The following is a 22673-nucleotide window of genomic DNA, read 5'->3' as shown; positions in this document are numbered from 1 at the left end:
TCCTTACCCATTAGAAAAATGAAAGATAAAACACGCATGACTCCAATGTGAGAGTGGGTATTGTGTAAAGGGAAAAACATCTGGGAGCTGACAGGTCAAAAGGTCCCTAGCTGAGCTGAAGCCCCAGATCAGCTTCACCAAGTAGACCACAGGAAGGCCTGGAGCAGGACCAGCCTTGGGTCAGCAGCAGGGGGCGTGCAGGCAGTGTGTGCTCTGGAAGCAGCCAGAACCACTCTCAGGGAAAGGAAGGAGCTCACATTCTTTATGTCCAAAGCCGCTTTGAAGTTTTGGACTAAAAAGAGAAGGAAAGTTCTTGCCTCTTTAAATAATCAGGCACAGAAGGATGAATTTTTTATCCCTAACTCTAAAACCAAACTTATCACCTTGCCTCTAACGAATGCCTCCTCCCGATTTCCAGCCATAACCTAAGCACAGAACCTTCCTATCATTGTTTCATTAGCCCCTCAACCCCCGTACCCACGTTCCTTCACATGGATTCGGTTTCCCAGTGATGGAAACTCTGCCTCTTCCCCAATCCTCTTCCTACCCCAGGATTCCTGGCTCAAGTTCTCCTTAGGGGTTCCCCGGGACTCTAAACGGACTCTCTCACCAGCTCTCCGCCACTCTCCAGCAACACTACTAAACAGTGATGGGACTCGCCCTGGCTCATTTGCAAGCTCAAAAACCTTTAACGGCTAACTAGAAACAACTACAGATTCAAAACACTTCAAATCCAGCAACATTCAAGTTCCTAGCTACTGTTTTTTGCCTGTCTCCCCTGCCCCATCTCTCATTACTCTCTCTCTCTCTCTCTTTTTTTTTTTTTAAAGATTTTATTTATTTATTTGACAGACAGAGACGTAGTGAGGGAGGGAACACACGCAGGGAGAGTGGGTGAGGGAGAAGACTTCCTGCTGAGCAGGGAGCCTGAAGAGGGGCTTGATCCCACAACCCGGGGATCATGACCTGAGCCGAAGGCAGACACTTAATGACTGAGCCCCTCAGGTGCCCCCTCACTACTCTCTTGAACAGGCCCCATTCTACACCCAAATTCAAGCTCTGCATCCTTCCTCTGCACCTTGGCACTTGCATTTGCTTTCCCTTGGAATACCCTCCTCTCCATCCTTCAAGGTCTAGTTCATAGGCTACCTTAAACTTTTCCTCCCTCACAGAAGTCATTTACCCCTCCCCGACCTGGCCTAGCACTGGTTTCAGGGGTCTGGCAGCCCATATCACAAACAGACCCGTGTCACAGTCAGTCATGTACAAACACGTGCTGTAGTCGCTCCTAAGGCAGAATCCAAGTTCTCCTGCTCACTCTCCCACCACATCTGCCAAGAGCTGGGGTGTCAACACTCACATCATGGCCAGTTTAAGGAGCTGCAGAGAAATGTGCAAATCAGCTCTCGGGAGAGCTCGTGGGAGCCGAGGAGCCATCCCAGCACACCACTACTGGTCCGTCTCTGTGTAAAATGGGAAAAGTATACCTTTTCAGGGGATTCTTGCGAAGACTAAATGACAAAGTAAAGGTACAGGACTTACACGGCCTGGCATGAAGTGAACACTCCACGCTAACACTTCTGCTGTTGCTGCTTCTGCGATTCCTGCTGCTACCACGCTGTCATCACTGCCACCAGCCATGCCATAATGCCTACGCCTACTCCCACTACTCCCACTACTACCAGTATTAATGGCAGTATCTCCCCCACTAAACTGTAAACTCCTTGAAAGAGGGAAAGAGAACATTTATTAAGTGCCTACTGTTTTTCAAACACAAGGCTTTTAGTCATCTGCCAAATACCATGCTAAGAGCTTCATGTATATTTTCTCGCTTAATTCTGACAATCACCCTGTGAGAGTCTATAATTATCTCCAGTCTGTAGATGACAAACAGACTGAAAGAGTTTAAGTCACTTGCTCAAGACTGCACAGATAAGAGGTACTAGGGCTGAAACTGAAACTCCACTTTGTTTGGCTTCACAAACCACTCTTGATCAAGCATATTTGATGCTCAAATATTTATCAAATTAATAAGTTGAGTCTTAATTTTAGACAGATAACTGACTTTTGCCAAAAACTCTTCCTCCTATGGATTAAGCTTTATGGTCCAGGAAGGACTACAGAACTGTCCTGCTTTCCTAATGGTCTGTGCAAAGGCAAAGTTAAAGAGAAAACAGTAAGTAGCAATTATTTGCAACTTCTTCTGAGGAAGAACTTAAGCCAGAGAATTACTTAATTTAAAACACACGCTTTTTTAAAATGAACAAGCACAAATTTAGTGCAATTATAAATGCCACATAAGGCGAGAAATTAGTGAGCATGTGAGACAACTCCAAAAAATCAAAATTGATCATTCTTGTCTAACTGTAGTCAGAGAAATTGCCCATGGACTTAACTGTACTTACATAAGCTTGATTAAAAGTGAAAACTAGAGGAAGCATAAAGTAGGTCAAAAACTTCCTGACTACTTTAGGATTAAAACATGTACTAGATACTAAGTGTGCATGAAAAGATCCGTAAGAATCTATTTGCCATTCTTGGAAGATATGGAAAGAAAGACGGGGCATCCTCAAATGGAAAATTTAATTACAATGGAAATGAAAGCAAGGAGGACTTGGGCATGAACTCTAGTGAAAAGATTTCTACAAGAGAAATGCCTTTATTTGTGACCTGAGCTGGGAGTTTACAGCTAGAGGGTCGGCATATATGTAGGATGCTGAGGCCGTTTGTATTACGGGCCTGATCAGGTTTTTCAAAGCCAGCTCCTAATTACGTAACTCACACTTTCTCCCTTTTTTTTGTTCTACTCTTCTCACCCACACGTGGACACACACACACACACACACACACATACATACACACACACGCACACACACACCCTCATATAAAACCAGATACTGTGCCTAAACTCTTTGGTTCAACCACACTGTGCCTCCCCCTCAGCCACGTCAGTCCCATGCTTCCGTTTTTGGATTTCTTAAAAGCACTCCCTCTCATAAACTACTTTGGTTGTGGGAAAGAAAAGGAAAGGAGCAAGTGGTGAGAAAAGGAAGATTTCAGAGACAATAACAGAGGAGTGAACATTGTACCAGCTGAACTTTTAGGCTCAGAATTTCCAGTTTTTGAGGAACCTGGAGAAGTGGGAATTCACAGAGATATAGGTAAGCAAAATTAGAATAAGCAAAAGCAATGGCCACCTTTTCTAAGAAATCTCCATGGAAATTAAATATGCTTTGGTTTTTCTTCTGCTGCTCAATTTTTTTAAAAAAGGCCATACCATAATTCCTCAATTCTAGACACCATCAATTTATAAACAGCCTCTTTGAGGGGTAGAGAAAGGAAATGTGACCACATTAAATGTACACACTGACTCTAAGCCATATTCACTGCAGAAATGCTAACTTTGGGGTTGGGGCAAGTGTCATGAGGCAGGTAAAGCATGGAGTAGGGGAGCGGAAGTGAGAGCACAACCCAAATCCAAGAAATCGAGTACCTGGACAATGTCCTCCGGCTCTGCTGAGGGTTGGTCGCCTCCATAAATAGGAAGCTTTGCGTAGGCTGGTACATAGATGGCCACAAAAGAGAGATGAAGTTTCTACTCACTTAATGACTGGCTGCCCAGGAGGAAACTGAAGACGACACATCTGCAGTAAATGAAAAAGACTTCAGGTCAGAGAAGTGTCTCATCTTCCAGCATACAAAACCACAGTACACACCCTTTCCAAAACACACTCCCAGGGGCGGAGTCTGGTCAGTAGTACAGCCACACACATCCAGATTCAGGAATGCTGCAAGTCTGTTCACAGAAGCAATGAAAATATTTTCTTTATAGGATTCCACAATGGGTATCTTGTTGTTTGTGAAATATACATATTCAAAGATACCAGCATCACATGAACTTTTCTCTCCAATTTATAGCACAACCACCTGCTCTGTTCTCTCTGGGTTCTATATTCTGTACTGAGAGCTGCGACTCCTGAGTAAAGTGTGCTTGCTCATAGTTCTCAGGTGAGACCCCTGAATGAGAGGCAGCATAGCATGATGGCCCTGAGATGCGTTCTGACTGAATGCCGCTACGCATCCCGGTGCGCAGTCACATCTCACCGCCGTATCTAGGATCTTCGCAAGGTTTCTTTTCTCTTCTTAAGTACATCTTTAAGGCTCTTTCTATAAGTAAAAGTGGTAAGAAGTTTGGCTACCCAAAACCACAACACCACTGTCTATATTTACCTCTTAAAGGCATGAGGTCGTATCAAAAAATTAAAACACTTTCTTCCCTCCAGAGGGGGAGTCAGCAGCAGAGGCAGCTGACTTTCTGCTTCTAGAGAGATGTCATTTGAGCTTTACTGAGCAATACTTCCATTAACCATGAAAAGCTCAGGAAAATTGGAATAATGAAGAAAAGAAATAAGAGGGAGACCGTAAAAGCCCAATTCATTTCAAGGAGAAAGCAGTAACATTCCCTTCCCCCTACATTTTAAATATCACAACGAATTTAAGTAATGAAATAAACAATTCACCAAGAGCACACTTTATCTACAACTTTAATTTCTTCCTACTGTGTTCATTACCAAGCTGTTTGCTTTCTTCAGGCAGGATGGGGAAAAAACTTTAAAAAGACTCATTTAACACAGAAGTCAATTTCCACTAATGTATTCTTTGTGTGGCATATGTGGTTTTCCAAAGCAGATCTATACATACAAATATACATATATTAGCCTCTTCCTTTACAAGAACAGCAGAAATTAGCCCACCTTCCAACAGATCATCGCCACTATTATCCCATAGGAAAAACATGAACATGAGAACCATATCTTTTGTAAGAATTGAAAACTGGTTAGTATTTCTGATAGAACTGACATCCTTTCACTTGTATAAACAGCTCTAATTGTGAAAAGAATAATATAACTTTTTTTTTTTAAATTTTATTTATTTATTTGACAGAGATCACAAGTAGGCAGAGAGGCAGGCAGAGAGAGAGGAGGAAGCAGGCTCCCTGCTGAGCAGAGAGCCCGATGCAGGGCTCGATCCCAGGACCCTGGGATCATGACCTGAGCCGAAAGCAGAGGCTTTAACCCACCGAGCCACCCAGGCGCCCCAGAAAAGAATAATGTAACTTTTGTAAGACCCAGATTTTATTTTCTGAAAAGTTAGGCGGGGAGTATTTTTCATGCATTCTGCCCAGAGGAAGCAGGAATAAAGTGCTTTCCGCCAACTGTAGCTATCAAGTCGTTTAACACAGAGTTTACAGGTGCTGCGCGCTTTGGTATTTGATGTCTGGAAGGGGGAATATGAGAGGCACACCCAGACCACCCGAGCTTTCACAGGATCACCAAGGGCTCCACAGGTCCTAAATGTCCAGAAGCCGCTCTGGTATGTGTTCAGCGAAAGGGAAGAACGTAAGGGCCTTGCACTCGTGTGTAGGAGGCCAAGGTGGGCAGGAGAGACGGATGAAAGCTCAGGCAGCCGCACCACTTACAAAATATTCATCACAAAGATTCCAAAAAACACCTTTTTTTTCTCAAGCTCTTCAGATCACACCGAGGTAAAGACGGGAGCTGTTAATTGGCAAGAATACATGTCTGGTTTGTAAGAGATGAGAGAATATAAGGGACAGTATTTAAAATCCCTCAAAATTTCCTAAAATCTCATTCTGTCCAGAAAATTGAGCCAGTACAAGCAGGAAAGGGGACATCTCCACACCCCTGCGCACAAACATGCCTGCACCTGAGCACTTAGAATCCGAAAGCAAGATTCCAAAACCAGCTAGAGAAAATACAAAATAGTCAAAAATAATGCTTAGGCGGGCCACCTGGGTGGCTCGGTCGGTTAAGCATCTGCCTTCAGCTCAGGTCATGATCCCAGAGTCTCAGGATTAAGCCCCCCATCAGGGAGTCTGCTTCTCCTTCTACCCTTCACCCTGCTCCTGCTCCCTTCTCACTCTCTCTAATAAATAAATAAAATCTTAAAAAAAGATAGTGCTTAGGCAAAATGTGCACATGTGAAACAGACATAAAAGGAAATATATTAAAGTACATACACTGAGTTCTAGCTTTAATAAATGCAACCCAAAAAAAGAATTTTTCTCTACAGAGTTTTCTAACAGCTAGTCCTTCATTAAGTTCCCTTATATGGAAAAAAAAAATAATTGTGGTTATTACAGAATTAGGCTAGGCCACAATCTAATACCCCACAGTACTTATCCCAAATGTAGAAATCTGTGAAATAATATATATACATTAAGCCCTTTCAGAATGTTGGTTCAAAAAGTGCCTATGAGATATGGTTCAGGCTTAGCTTCACGATTTTTTTCTTTTTTTTTTTTAAGATTTTTTTTTAATTTGTTTATTTGACAGACAGAGATCACAACTAGGCAGAGAGGCAAGCAGAGAGAGAGGGAGAAGCAGGCTCCCCGCTGAGCCGAGAGCCTGATGTGGGGCTCGATCCCGGGACCCTGGGGTCATGACCTGAGCTGAAGGCAGAGGCTTTAGCCCACTAAGCCACCCAGGTGCCCCAGCTTCACCATTTCTAACACAACCCAGGCTAGCTCTCCTTACGTGGTTGCTCTAATGTCAGCTGGCTGGCACCTCAGTCATTTATAGAGTACATTCGCCCTCGTTATCCTGGCGGAGAGATCCCTCAGGTAGTCCTGTGAAGTAGGCAGGAGAATTATCCTTCCCTACTTACCTGGAGGAACCGAAGTTTATAGAATGAACAAGTAAGAGGTAATGAAAATAGAACCAGGGGGACAAACTCTGGAACACTCAGCCTAGTGCTCTCTGGGGAGTTATAGATGGGTTTGTGCCTTGTAACACATGGAATATTCCTCTTATGACCATCCGTCACAGTATTCTGGTGATAGCTTTCGGGGTCATGCCCTTTAGTCCACCTTCTAAGTCCCTAAAACAGCATAGCTGTTTCTCCTCAACCTTTTTCATTAATCCATCTCCCTGGGTCAAGACTCCTTTCAAAACATCTCTTCTTAGACCAGCATCAAAGAAACATGAGCTGGGTTTCTGTCTATCAGTCCAAAGAGGAAAACGCTACTACTTGGTAACCGACCTTCCAGCACACCACTGTTCTTCATTAACAAACACGTCACCCTAAATAAGGCACACCTAGCTTGCTTTTATTTAACAGTCAAGCTGAGTTTAAGAGCTGGAACTTGAGGCACAGCCTCCCCTCAGGTTACAGAAATTCTATAGTCTCCCCCAGCTTGTCCCCTTTATCAGTTCTCTCTGAAGTGATTTCTCACACAGAAATGAAATGGCATATTGTGTGAAATGATTATAAGGTATCTTTTTTAATTCCTTTGTTCATTTCAATAGTGACTATTTGAGAGGATGCTAAAATGAGTTCTGATGGTGACAGGTAGAAGGTGGTAATTGAGGTGCCATCAATGCATTCATTTTAAACCACTTGTAGAAAGGGAGCATTATTTAGTTGCTTGGGTCTGAAATCCCCAAACACACACATCTATTCTGAGACGATGACAGTTCTCCACATTAGCAGTGAGAATATTAAGCCCACAGAAGACATTTTGGTTGTTTCGACAGAGTGGTAGGAGTGCTGTGCCATTTCATTACGCCCAGCCTAAGTAAAGGAAGAAAAGGTGGATGAGGTCATAGCCCAGGAGTGAGGTCACCAGCTAATCTCCCTTCATAGCAACAAAAGAAGTTTGACTGATGAAAAGGTGTCCCCAGGGTAGAAGTCAACATCCCTTTGTCTAAATGAGTCTTTCAGATCAGGAAAGAAATGTGTCGGCTGGCCTCTCCTGACATGCCCACAGTAGCATGTGACTAAGGGCACTTTAAAGTCTGTTGTGAGTGATAGAATGATTAACTGACCATTCAAACCCTAGAAAGGTCACATTAGCTGCCCCTCTCAGTGCTTCAGAGCCAAAGCAGTAGAGTGTGAAACTCAAATTCCACAACGAACTCAGAGAATGATCAACATCAGAAGTGATCTGTGGCTGCTTATAAATGAAATCTGAGATTCCTAACATTATCAATAACATGGGATAGACATAAGATAATTATGGGTGGCAAAAAAAAAAAAAAGGCAGTTAGATCTGCTTTTGGCTTTTTAATGAGCCACGAAAAGCAGTTGGGCTAATGAAAATATTAGTTATTAGCTGTAAATTTTGGAAATGAATGCTGTTTTTAAAAGTTTAGGAGGCTGGCTGATCACAAATATTCCAAAGAGCACACTATTAATTCAAGCCAATCAATAATACAGCATAACCCTCCAGCTATGTTACCAATGAGAAGAAATTTATTCACTAGTGTTATTCCCACTGAAATCCATATCCAAAGGTTTGGGATTGATTATAGCAAGATAGGTTGTCTTCTTTTTATTAAAATATTATTTGTTACTCAAACATTTCTAAAGCAGTAACATGTTATGACTCTTTAATTCGTTGAATAGAGAACTGAATATTTACTGACATTTCTTGAAAACCTGCTATAAGCCCACAGGAGAGGATTTGACATCATCACAGTGTGTTCTCCTTAACTTGACAGGAAGTCAACTTCAAGCAGACTGACTCGAATCGAGATCTCCTTTGCGAAGCTTAAGTGTCCAGGAAACTGCATTGGTATTTTTTTACTTGGAAAATACTCGAGTTCCAGTGGCTTTACCATCGTGTACCTTACTTTCTGAAAACCTGGCAATCCCATGTGGACTTCTGGTAGAATGAGCAATGCAAAGAGCTGGCTGGGACTTGGCATGTCCTTGTACTTCTGGGGACTGATGGACCTTACGACCACCGTTCTCTCGGGCACACCAACACCACCAGGAAAATTAGAAGCACTTCTGTCAGACAAGCCACAGTCACACTCGCGGACAAAGAGGAGCTGGGTCTGGAACCAGTTTTTTGTTCTGGAAGAGTACACTGGAACTGATCCTTTGTATGTCGGCAAGGTAAGAATGGCCGCACAGACAAATTACCAGGGTATCGAATATTGAAAGGGAGTACGAATATGAACCGAGTAAGAGAGGTCACCTAGCCTGTGTTTAAGTCCTGAGAACAATTTTAACTAGGGTATGTTACTTGACAGTTAGCTGAAATCTAATTTTGGCTTTGTCAAACACGAGTCAGAAAAGGAAAGACTTCTCTCCCTGTCCAAGCCTCTGTTCTAAGTGGGAGAAAACAAGGAATTGAATTTTGTAGGAAAATCCATCAGATGCAAGAGCCATCAGAGTCCCAAAAGAGGCAGCAGCAGCAGCTGTGGGGAATAACAGAATGGGGAAGAAAGAATCAGAAAAATGCAAAGGGGGGAGTAGAGGGAGTTTTCCCTTTTTTTTTCTTTTTTTGTTTTTTTTTTTTTTATTTTCCCAAAGCATTTCCACAGGTATTGCCTGGGGTCTAATTTTAATGGGGAAAAAAAAAAAGAATAAAACATTCTTCATTTCAGAAGAACCTAGCATGTGCTTTAGAATAGTTGAAGACAATCAATGAATATATTTATAAACTTTACACTCGAATTCCCTTGATTTATCTATCATCATTTCATTTTTAATCCAGGCTTTCTCCAGTGTTTACTTTATTTGGATGTTAATCAGAAACCATTTTGTGAAAGCAACCAAGTGAGAGAAAATGGGAAACAAGGACCTAATTAAAAAATAAATAATTCATTCAAATGATAACTTAAACACTTGTTTAGCACAGAGGCTAAGAATGTGGGTTTCAGAGTCAAACACATGTGGGTTCAAAACCCAGCTTTGCCAATTGCTTCCAGAACAACTCTGGAAAGGACATGAAGCCCCATTAGCCTGTTTCCTCAAACATCAAACAGGGATAGCAAAAGAACTAAAACTTCTCAAAGAGTTGTCTGCATAAGCTCTTTCCCCAACTCCTACCCACTTCTGAATTCAGATATGACTTCTGTCCACTACATTAAAGTCGTGTTTTCAGTGCTCCCAAGGACCCTCTACTACTAAATCTGGTGTTACATTTTACGGAACCACCCACCTCATGTGCTGCTCATCAGTCCCTCCTTCTTGAATCACTTTCTTCTCTCTGCCTCAAGACCTTCACAATCCCATTTTTCTCTCCTTCCTTCTCAGCCTCTTGGCGGCCCTCTTCCATCCTCGTGACCACATCCATTCGTGGTCTGGCTTGTCAACTTTGTCCCGGGCGTCCTCTCTACCGACATTCATTCTCTGGATGGATCTGCCATTCCCATGGCTTTAAACACCACCTCTAAACCAGTGACTCCAAAGCCTCCATCTCTGGCTCAGGCCACTTGTCGGGGCTTCAGACTCATAAACCTTATCGCATATGTGACAGTTCCACGTTTATGACTCAAAGCTCTCCCAAATGTAGCATATCCGGTAAGGAATTCTTGGTTTTCCTCCCAACCCTGCCCCCAGTCTTCCCTATGTTATTAGCACTGCCTGCCATCACTTTTTCAAAAACCAGAGATAAGGTGGTCATTCTTCCCTTTCTCTTGCCCCTCACAGTCTCTCTCCCTGCCAATCATTAGTCCTCTGCCAAAATACATCCCAAATCCTTCATTTCTCCCACCCCCACTTCCACTGATCTCTCTCACCTGGGCAAACACTTCAATCCCAACCAGTTTCCACAATTCCACCCACGCTTTCTTCCGATCCATTCTCCACACATAAGAGTCAGACCATGTCACTCTGCTTACATCCTTCAGTGTCCTCCCACTGTACTCTGAATCACCAAGACTCCTCCCCACAGCTTCCAAAGCCATTCCTCTCTGATCCAGCCTGCTTCCTGGCCTCCCACCACATCACAAGCCACTCTTTCTTTCCCTTCCTCTTGTGTTCCAGGGACACAGCCTTCTGGCATTTCCTACAACTTGCCAAGCTTTGCCTGATTGTTCTCCCACAATAAAATATTCTTCTTCTGGCTTCTTTGGTGGTTGGCTTTCTCCTCACTCTTTAGGACTCATTTTGAATCTAGGTCTTCTTTGACCATTCTCTCAGGTAGGCCTCTCTGTTAGATGCTCTCACAGTCACTATTTTTTTCAGAGCTCTAATCACAACCTACAATATCTAATTCATTGGTTTGTTTATGAGTGCTGTCTGAAGCCTTGAACTAGGCTGTAAGCTCAGTGAGGGCAAGGACAGTGCTCCCATTTTATCTCCAAGGCCTAACACACCACCTGTCACATAGAAGATGCTCAAAAAGATATTTAGTAAGTGAATACTTCATGGGGTGGTAAGGATTAAACAAGCTAACACATGTAAAGTGCTTAGCAAAGGACCTGGTCCAGAGTAAGATCTTAATGATCATTAGTCTGTAATGACAGTAGTGACAGTGGCAGTAGTGGTAATAGTCGTAGATAGGGATATTGTTAGAGGAACTCAGCAGCTCCTTAAAGCATGTAACCTAATGCAGCTGCAAATCTCTCAGCCTCAAAATCTGTGACTTCTCTTTGATTTCTTCCTTTCCTTCCCTCCCTCCCTCATGCATAACCAGTCACCACATCCTGTCAATATCTCCTTGCCAGTTTCTCTCAGATTCACCTCGTCCTCTCCAGGCTCTGTCATTACTGTGGTCCCTCTGCTCCTCATGATTAGATTAACGAAGCAGCCACTGCCCGACTCCCTGTAGAGAGAATCTTCCCAGTCCTCCCCCAGGACTCCGGACATTCATCTCCTTGAAGCACCCTTTCCATCATGTCACTCCTCTGATTAAGAAAGCACTGTAGCTCCAATGCTTATCGGAACTCTTAGCATATAGTTCAAGGACTTGCAGAAAATGAGTCCTCCTCCCTTATCCAGCCCTCCCCTACGATTCTCGACTCTAGTCCTGATCCCATGCTGGTATCCTTACTGGCCCTGATAACATACTACATTTGTCCCTAACGCAGACATGTAGTCATTCTCTTGCCCTGCCCAGGACACACTGTCACCACCTCTCTGTTCAATCACATTCCAGTTTCTCAGGGCCTTAGTTTAAAAGCCATTTTCATCATGAACACATCTCCTATCCAGAGTTTCAAAGATTCTAGCTTCTATTTGTAAAATATTTCTTCCAACTAGATGTACATGGCTACTGCTAAAGTTTAAGAAAATACATTTATTTGGGGACGGCTGGGTGGCTCAGTTGGTTAAGCGGCTGCGTTCCACTCAGGTCATGATCCCAGGTTCCTGGGACCAAGCCCTGCATTGGGCTCCCTGTTCCACAGGGAGCCTGCTTCTCCCTCTCCCTCTGCCTGCTGCTCACCCTACTTATGCTCTCTCTGTCAAATAAATAAATAAAATCTATAAAAAAAATTTTTTTTAAAGATTTTAAAAAGCTCTCTCCTTTCCTAAAAAATAGAAAGAAAGAAAAGAAAATACATTTATTTGTATTCAGTAAGTGCTTGGTGTGCCTTGTACAATCTAGAGCCCTCTTCCCTTTTCCCAAGGGTAGAAGCTGAGATGCCAACGTCAGCCTTCCCTACGCTTCCCCAACACTGAGTACCCAGCACAGGGCTAGACATACGACACTACAGAAAGGCAAAGGTTTGTACTGGGCTACCACAGGACTATGTGTCAGTCACAGTCACATAGAGCAGATCATTTAATCATCAAAACAGTGCAGTGAGTGAGCTAAGTGTGATTCACCACTTTTAGATAATTAGCCTATGAAAGACTATACTTCCAGGGCTCATTTCTATAGTCTGTTACTAGATAATTAGCCTGTGGAACGCGGTTCAGAGAGGTTATGCTTATTGTCTGAAAATACAAAGAAGGTAACAGAAAATCTGACACCGCAGCCACAGGCTTCTCTTTTCATTGCCCTGAGAAACACAATGAAAAGTCAATGGTGTTAGGGCACCAGGAATCCGACCAAGCCCAACTGCTTCCTGATGTGGGGAACTTAGTTGCCTAGCACCCTATCTCTTGTACTCATGATTAGTGGCCTCCCTTTGTCAACCACGCAACCGAGGACACAGAATCCCCGGGGCATCTCTACAGCCATCTTACCTGGCCAGCACTGAGCAGCCAGTGAAGTGGGGTCTGACCCCGCATTATATATTCACTTACCCAGGCACTTCCCACCTTTGTTCTGAAAGAGAATTTATCCACCTTTCATTCCCTCTCTCCCAGGGGCATTTAGCTTGTCACTTGAGCTCTGGAAGATGTCTGTTTAGAGAGCCTGCCTGAGTATTTGCTTATTTCAGAGGAGTATGGCAACAATTATCAGCTGTAATTGCTATGGCCTTATAAAATCCACACTGGGCCTTCCAGGGACAAGGCAGTGTCGAGCTAAAGCTAGATTATATTGACATATGCAAAGAGCGGGATGCAGAGAGTCTGTGCGTGGGCACGAAGCTGTGGTTCCAAGGCATGCTGAGGTTAACAGCTACACAGAAGCTGTCTAACCGCGAAGTGTAAGCACTGCCGAGCTCCTGGAATTGTACAAGGCACTATGAGAGGTGATAAAAAAAGACTGAAAATCACCCTTGTTTTTAAATATTAAATCAACTAAGATTTTTCATAATCTACCTGGACTTCGCACCATTCACTGCTCCTTTGACTGAACATCTTATGAACTCCAGCATTATTAGGATAAGGAGGATATCCACCTGTCTTATTCTTTCTGGATTTGGGGAGGAAGAATGTTTTCCCAATATGTACATAACCATGTGCTGCCAACTCTGTTCTAGAAGCCCCTTACCTTCCTCTGAAGAGCTGGTACTCAGTCAGCATTAGCAGAATTTAATACGAACAGATTATAAAACACATTTTTATTACACTGCCAATTTGCTGAGTGGCGTAAGGGAAAGCTATCCAAATGCCTCCCGTCTGCAGTGGTCATAACCAGATGTGTATTCTATGGCTGGCAAACCCTAATGCTAAATGCGCATTACCATGCTGGTTCCTCAGCTAGAGTCTCTCAGCTCCGTATTCACCTTTCCATACGCCCCGCAGTGATGTCAGTCAGGGCTGGGACTCTGCGAGCCACAGTTTCTCCTTTTTGGACCAGCACCCCATTGGGTTCCGACAGTAGAATGTACTAGAGGGACAACCAAAGGCAGGAGGAGGGAGAAGGGACTTGTACCCAGCCAACAGGTGCTTCCAGTTCCTGGATCCTCCCACACGCCCAGCACCAGCCTGCCTCATCACAGCCCCTCAGAAAGTGCAGCACACCTGGATGGCAGCCCCTCCTCAGAAATCTGGGTCAGAAGTCTGAAAGAAGTGGGTGCTGGGGGCACCTCCTCCATGCTCCTGAAGCTCCAACCTCAGGTGACAGCACTCCCTCTTCGGAGGCCTCAGGTCCAGCTTTCTCCAAACATCTAGATTCCAGGAGCCCCAACTGCTGCCCTCTGCCCCCAGCCAGAGGGACACTAGCTGTTTCCTAGAGTTTCTAACCCTCCAAAACCTCAGTGTTCCCTTTTGCCTTTCTAATTCTCCACATTAAATTTGCTCTGCTAAAATAACTGGTCTAGGTTTTGTTCCCTGACTGGATCCTGAAATGATACAATTATATTCCTAAGAAAGCAGTTTTGTATAAGCAAACTCTGGTCCCTTTCATACCTGGTCCCCATTTGTTCCTGTTCATAAAAGGGTCATCATGCTTCTCTGTGGATGTCCTCTCACCCCCTCCTCCTTCCCTTCTCTCAAGGGTTCACAAACACACACCCAGAAGCTACCTGAAAGATGCTGCTGGCTCTTTTAAAACAAAGGTGACGTTTCACAAAAAACTTTAACCCTAATCCTATACCCTACATCACTCATTCCAGACAATTTTATTGAGCACTTGCTACATGTGAGAATCCACTCAAAAATGAAAGCCACATGAGGTTCCTACCTTCAAGGAACTTACCATCCAGAGAATTCCTCAAATTCTTCTCCCAGTACAGACAAAAACAAAAGATAACAGATCTTATGTTCAACCCAGACTCTACTGACATCAGCCAGCTGGATGGCTCCCAAGGAACCTGGACCTCTACAGCAGCAATGATTTTAGCCTTCTGTTACTTACTAAGCACACTCCATACATAGAATACTCACTTAAGTTTGGCCTGTGATAACAGTAAGTACGCTTAGTTTTTTTTAAGGACCACAGGACAAAACTTTTTAGATAATAAGTAGAACACATCAAAACAATCCTGGGTACTTTATGTCAGCTTCTATTCTTTTTTCTTCTCCCTAAATAATCTGCCATGCCCTGGATGAACCTATTTCCGGATTACATGTCTTCATATACAAATACACAGCATTTTTAAAATTATGTTATGTTAGTCAAAATACAGTACATCGTTAGTTTTCGATGCAGTGTTCCGTGATTCATTGTCTGCGTATAACACCCAGGGCCCCATACAACCCATGCCCTCCTTAATACTCATCACCAGGCTCACCCATCCCCCTCACCCCCCTCCCTTCTAGAACCCTCAGTTTATCTCCTGGAGTCGAGAGTCTCTCATGGTTTGTCTACCACTCCAATTTCTCCCCCTTCATTTTTCCCTTCCTTCTTCTAATGTCCTCCACACTATTCCTTATGTTCCACAAATAAATGAAACCATATAATAATTGACTTTCTCTGTTTGACTTTTTTCACTTAGCAGACTCTCCTCCAGTCGCATCCATGTTGGTACAGAAGTTGTGTATTCATCCTTTCTGATGACTGAGTAATATTCCATTGTGTATATGGACCACATCTTTTCTATCCATTCGGGCATCTTGGATCTTTCCACATTTTGAGTATTATAGACATTGCTGTTATGAATACTGGGGTGCATATGGCCCTTCTTTTCACTTCATCTGTATCTTGGGGATAAATACCCAGTAGCGCAACTGCAAGGTCATAGGGTAACTCTATTTTTAATTTTTTGAGGAACCTCCGCACTGTTTTCCAAAGTGGCTGCACCAACAGTGTAAGAAGGTTCCCCTTTCCCCACAACTTTTCCAACATTTACTGTTTCTTGCCTTGTCGATTTTTGCCATTCTACCTGGTGTAAGCTGGCATCTCAATGCGGTTCTGATTTGAATCTCCCTGATGACTAATGATGATGAACATTTTTTCAAGTGTCTGTTAGCCATTTCTATTTCTTTGGAGAAGTGTCTGTTCATATCTTCTGCCCATTTTTTGACTTATCTGTTTTTTGGGTGTTGGTTTGAGAAATTCTTTATAGATCTTGGATATCAGCTCTTCACCTGTAGTGTCATTCGCGAATATATTATTCCGTGGGTTGCCTCTTTGTTTTTGTTGACTGCTTCCTTTGCTGTGCAGAAGCTTTTGATCTTGATGAACTCCCAAAAGTTCATTTTCACTTTTGTTTCCTTTGCCTTTGGAGACGTGTCTTGAAAGAAGTTGCTGTGGCTGATGTTGAAGAGGTCACTGCCTATGTTCTCCTCTAGGATTCTGATGGATTTCCTGTCTCACACTGAGGTCTTTCATCCATTTAGAGGTTATCTTTGTGTATGGTGTAAGAAAATGGCCCAGTTTCATTCTTCTGTATAAAGCTGTCCAATTTCCCCAGCACCATTTATTGAATAAACTGCTGTTTTCCCACAGAGTATTTTTTTCCTGCTTTGTCGAAGATTAGTTGACCACAGAGTTGAGAGTCCATATCTGAGCTCTCTATTCTGTTCCACTGGTCTATGTGTCTGTTTTCATGCCAGTACCATGCTGTCTTGGTGATCACAGCTTTGTAATATAGCTTGAAGACTAGGGCACCTGGGTGCCTCAGTTGGTTGAGCACCCGACTCTTGGTTTTGGCTCAGGTCGTGATCTCATGGGTCGTGAGATTGAGTCCTGCTGGCTCCAAGCTCAGCGAGGGAGTCAGCTTGAGATTCTCTCCCTCTGTCCTCCCTCCCCTCTGTACACACTCTACCTCTCTCTCTCAAATAAATCAATAAATCTTAAAAAAAAAAAAAAATCCTGAGATTCTTCTTCTCCTCCTCCAAACCCCATTTCTTTGCCTGGAAACACAGTTCCAGATGGAATGGATTTTCATCTCCTTATGACCTGGTTCCAATAAAATGGCTTTCTACTCTACACAATAAGAGCTGGGCACCTCTGGTTTTTTTAATTGCATAAATAGAAGATTTGGATTGCAAGAAATAATAATACTGTATATGGAACGAGGAAATGTGAGAATTTCATACTCTAAATAGAATTCTCTAAGTAGAAAAAAAATTCCTCAGCTATTTTTTCGGTCAGTGTTATCCTCTCTATTTCCCCTCTCTAGATAAGACACAGCTGAATTCCTCTCAGCGGCAAAATCACTGCCTATGTGTTTGGCCAGGAGTCAGTTTGAAATCAACTCAAAGCCAGCCTCAACCTCCAAACCCATCCTTGTCTGAGGATGTTGTGAATACATTTTCAGGTGTCCTCTTGGTGTCTGTGCCATTTCATCCTCAGAGTAACACTGTCCTAGCCATGCTTCAGGCAGCCCTCTGCACCTTTCCCCATTAGGCTATGAATAATAAAAAAGCCAAAGGTTGTTTGTGCCGCCTCTGCTACACTCCTGAAGGCTTGAAGGGAGCAGAGAAGAGCTGGGCATGTTAATACCCTTTTCTCTATGCATATCACCGTCATTATTACCATCATCATAATCGGCCCCATTTATAGCATTCCTATTATGGGAAAGACGCTGTGCTAGGTGCTTTACATACATTAATTTCTAATGATCCCAACAACACTTCAAAGTAAGTATTAATGGTGCTCTCCACATTTATAATATTAGAAATTTGAGAGTAATAAACATTCACTACTTTGTCCAAGTCCCTCAGCTTATAACTGACATTATGTTTTAGGCCAGATATATCTGCCTCCACTAGCCTAAAGCTAAAACTGGTTGTCTATTTTATAAACTAAATCTCTGAACCATGCAAAGCGCTAAAACCCACTTTAGAGAGAGACTGTTACTTATATGATAACACAAACCTTCAGAATTCTTGCCATAGAACGTTATCCGTAATTAGAGATGCAGAAATGTATTTCTAGGCCTAGTAAGAAAGTAGTGCCCTGGACTCCTTTTGAGAGTGCCTTATTCATTACAAAGTAATCCAGGAGATAACATAGTTGGATGGGCAGATAAAAGCATGTCCCTAACTCAACTATCCACATATAGATTTGAGTGATTCAATTACAAGCCCAGGAACTGGTCCCACCAAAGAGCGATACACTGCTGCAAATACCAACAACCAGCCGTTAAATCCATTCTGATACCCAGAACACAGGCATGCATACATAGTCCTATTGAATGAAATTACTGAATCGGGACTGCAGAATCAGAGTTGCAGGAGTCCCTGGAGGTCATTTACAATTTCCAGGACAGTGGCCATAGCCTATTTATTAATCAGTCCATCAGTTTTTCAGGCAACTTGAATCATCACAAGGTTTGTGAAACTCCAAAACTTAGTTTATGTCAAATCCTTATTTTAAAATGTTAGATTTGTCCACTTTTTTTTTCTTAAGTGGAAATGCTAGGCTCCTCCTTATTAGACTTGCTCTTACTCTCATGTTGGGGGCCTATACTTCCCAGAACTCCTGTTTTCCATAGTTCTCAGGGAAAGGAACCTAAAAATACAGTAGTTAATTCAGGATACTGACTGTGATGTAGAAAGAATTTTACTTATTCATCAATCTATATTTGGTCTTGAGACAATCATGTTCAATGTATATTAATTCTTTGTAGACCAACATTTTAAATGTTTGGGTGAAAGAAATTCTTCCTGTTTGAAAGAGAGTCGTAAGTTTGGATCACACTGAAAATCAATTAATTTCCAACACCTCTTCATATGCATAATGAGATTTTGGGGTTTGTTTGTTTTTTTTTTCTTAGCTTCATTCAGACATGGACAGGGGAGATGGATCTATCAAATACATCCTCTCAGGAGAAGGTGCAGGTGTCGTGTTTACCATCGACGACACCACTGGAGACATCCATGCCATTCAGAGGCTTGATCGAGAGGAAAGGGCCCAGTACACTTTAAGGGCTCAAGCCCTAGACAGGCGGACTGGCAGACCAATGGAGCCAGAGTCAGAGTTCATCATCAAAATCCAAGACATCAATGACAATGAGCCCAAGTTCCTGGATGGACCTTATGTCGCCACTGTGCCAGAAATGTCACCAGTGGGTAAGGTGGAGAGTCACTGATTCTCACAGACAACAGTTCTTCTACAGAAGATCCTCCTCTCTATACACAGAGCGAATGTGCAATACAGCTCACAAATTCTAAAACTGGACCAAAAATGACAACCAAGTCCCTAGGCAGGAAACTACTTAGACAGTGAAATCAGCCACAGTAAAAAATAATAGTAACAATAAGCCTAGAATGGTTATTCAGTTCTGATTCTTAAAAGATAGAAGGTAGACAGATAAATGTTTGATTCATAAGGAAGAAGCATTTTGGTATTATCAAAAAAGCAATGAAGAACCCAAAGACTGTGTTGTTCTTACTGGTTACTAATAATTTAAAACACGAATTAACTCCTGTCTCACTAGAGAGGCACAAGTTAGGAGCCATGGAAGCTTGACCTCAAAAAGGGTTCTCCCGAGGAAGCAAACATAACAATTGCAAATGCGTTAAGATTGCCTATTCAGCACTGCTTCCAGCCTTTAGCAATTCAACTTGAACAGGTTTCCACCATCTCTCTTTCTCAGGGACCTCTGTTATCCAGGTGACAGCCACAGATGCTGATGATCCAACCTACGGCAATAGTGCCCGGGTAGTGTACAGCATTCTCCAGGGCCAGCCATATTTTTCCGTGGACTCCAAAACAGGTATGTGATGCAATGTCATCAGAGCTGGTTGCTTTATTCCCTACTAATTCATAACTGCTACTTAGGATAAACCCAACTCTCCTTCACCAGGACTCTATAGGGACTGTATTAATGAAAGAAGATTGTTACAAGCTTTAGGATTAAGACAGCAAACAACCACTGCCCTGGTGGATAAAAGCAGCACTATGTCCAGACAGTGTACGGAGTCTGACTGGAGAGGCCAAAAGGCCTGCCTACACAAAGGGACATCCTCACTAGCCTTCAGTAACTCCTACAGTTGAATTTATTCCCAGGGATTGTCTTTTATCACTCCAAGAAGACCTAAGAGGATTGACACATTAACCTGGGCTCACTAGAGCTAGGATCATTGATTTTGAAACTATGAAGAGCCTTAGGGGAACCATCCAGTCCATTACCAGTCACTTAACAAATAAGGAAATTGGGAACTGAGACCTAACAAAGTGCTTCTATTTGTAGATATGTCCCCTGACTTTTGGTGTGATGTTCTTCCCACTGAACCACCCTGTACTAAGTAGAGAACATGGCCAGAATAAGGGGATGCCAGGACACAAAGATTTTGTTGAGGGGAGAAAGAGCGCAGAACATGGGATGTGACCCCTATAAAGGCAAGTGCTGAGTGGGAAGCTCTCACAGGGAGGACAACATAAAGAACTGGATGCGTAAGAAGGAATGTGGCAACAAAGGACAGACAGAAGTGTGGTTGTGGTTTTTTGTTTTTGTTGTTTCTTTCAGTTTTACCTGAAAGCTTTGACTACAGAATTTATGTTTTATCTTTATTATCCTGTTTGTGCCAAGCTTTCTTCCTTGTAAAATACTTTCATAGACATTACCATAGTTGAGCCTCCCATTATTCTTGTGAACCTGTGAAATACATGGCAGTACCGTTATTCCCGTTTTACATAAGGAAAATTGAAGACCTAAGAATAATTAACAAGGAAATTGAGTAAAGAAACGTACAGCCTCAGAGGTAGAGTAAATGGTTAACACTCAAAGTCACCTCTCCATTTGAAAGAGAAAAAATACATTTCTATTAGCAACCTGATAGAATTTTTTCCCCAAAAGTCCTAAGGGGAACCAGGCATTCAGAAAATTATATCATAAAAGCAGAAAGTGAGGGAGTGTAAATTAGGAGGAGGAAAGAAAAAAAGGTTGCAGTGAGGGACTTCTATAAAACAGTAACTTTAACAATTCTGCAGAGGGAGAGAGAGAGAGTGGGGGAATGCCCACAGGGAAGAAAAATACAGACAGGAAGAGGGTAATGTGTCCTTTATATCCTAAGAGGAACCTTATATTATTTTGACAGCTCCCAGGGGGCATCTTTAGTGTTAAGGTCAAAAATACATGAAAAGATAGTTATTGCTGTGCCCATAGGGCATTTAAAAAAAAGAAAATGCTGCATATTTCACTTCAGAATGTTGTTACTATAATGCAATATATACACTTTAGGAGTAAAGTGGAGACAGGTTTGTGGTTCCCAATCTCTCTTCTTTGCATGCAAAAGGTCTATTTAGCCAAGGGTCACACTGTAAACTTGCAGTAAACAAGCCTTTAATCTTTGCCTAGAGTGTAGAGAAGTCAACTTTTCTACATAGCAGGGCTAAAAGGGAGATAAAACATTACAGCACACCCTTGGCAGGATCAAAACAACACATTTCCCTGGATTTTGATTTAGACCCCTCTCTTTAAATGAAACTGTATCATCACACTGTGATGCTGCTACTTACTGTCTGGGGGAGTTCATCCCTTACGCATGTTAAAAATGAGCAACTCAACAGAGCATCTTTCATGTCCCAGCTCATGGAAATCAGTGATGCACATAGGTAAGCAGAACAAAACTGAAGGCATATATAACAAAAGGACAATCAAATCAGAATTCCAACCCTGCTTACAGGTATTGGGGAGACAGGGAAAAGGAGACTGGGAGTGAGTTGCTCCAGAAAAGTGATTCACGCTACAAGGGCTCTCGGGGCTAAAGAAAGTGCAGGCTGAAAGAGAATTATCTAAAATCACAGATTTGCAGACATACGAGGCTGTGTTTTACGGGACCCAAAGCCCCAGTTTTCTTTGATACAACAGAAACCCTTGAAATCGGCCAGACTGCTAGTCCCTAACTCTGTTCGAGAACCACTGCTGCCACCTCCTGTTCTCTCCTCATAATGTCGCCAAAGGAAATGGGCCCTCAACTCTTCTCCTGGGATAGTGTTGACTCACCATTTGTTTAAGCACAGCACTCTTCTGAAGCTAGAATTCTGACCTAAGTTTAATAAAATACAGACGATTTGCATCTCCACTCTAAATACTAACAATCCAAAAGGGAGAAACCTGAAAGCCAACCTTAAACACTGGATTTGTGGATTTGTTTTTAAAAGCAGTCTTTTCTATCCTGCAGGTGTCATTAGGACAGCACTCATGAACATGGACCGAGAAGCCAAAGAATACTATGAAGTGATTATCCAAGCCAAGGACATGGGAGGGCAGCTTGGAGGACTTGCTGGGACCACGACAGTCAACATCACCCTCTTAGATGTCAATGATAACCCACCCCGCTTTCCCCAGAGTGAGTACCTAACCAATAAGAGTAAAGATCTCAGGCCAGAGGGAGGCACCTATTACAGAAGAGGAAGAAAAAGCCCAGCCTGAGTTCCTCTTAAAGTTCAATTATCCATGGGTTCCCTTCCTACATTTATTATTCAATTCTCACGTCACCATTTCCCTTCTGGGTCCCAACATCCCATAGCACTGAGCCAATGTTTCTCACTTCTTTCATTACCACCACTCTCTGGAGCTCTTGTATACTTTTTTATTTCTTGATTTCTACACCCTGCACTCCACCCCATAAAATGAAATACTAAGGAATAAGATTTTGTCAGGTATGGATGAACTTTAGAGAGCCACAAACCATTGTAACATCTAAGATTTTTGTTCCTATCTCCCCCTTCCCCAAACTGATGT

The 22673-nt window shown here is 42.7% G+C and overlaps 1 protein-coding gene across 1 annotated transcript in view; it reads left to right on the top strand.

Annotated features, from left to right (window-relative positions):
- Nucleotides 1–8676: 8676 nt before the first annotated feature.
- Nucleotides 8677–22673, top strand: part of CDH20 (cadherin 20) — a gene marked incomplete at both ends in the record, with an annotated part of 51030 nt that continues 37033 nt past the window's right edge. The window contains 4 exons of the mRNA XM_080822173.1: nucleotides 8677–8922; nucleotides 18759–19053; nucleotides 19581–19700; nucleotides 22111–22278. Of these exons, the coding sequence (XP_080678299.1) occupies nucleotides 8677–8922; nucleotides 18759–19053; nucleotides 19581–19700; nucleotides 22111–22278 (829 nt within the window). The remainder of the gene's footprint in view (nucleotides 8923–18758; nucleotides 19054–19580; nucleotides 19701–22110; nucleotides 22279–22673) is intronic.

This window comes from Martes martes, assembly GCF_963455335.1.
Source record: "Martes martes genome assembly, chromosome: 13".
In the NCBI taxonomy this organism is placed as follows: Eukaryota; Metazoa; Chordata; class Mammalia; order Carnivora; family Mustelidae; genus Martes; species Martes martes.
Note: the sequence above shows the minus strand (reverse complement) of the source record. Positions and strands in the feature narration are given on the sequence as shown.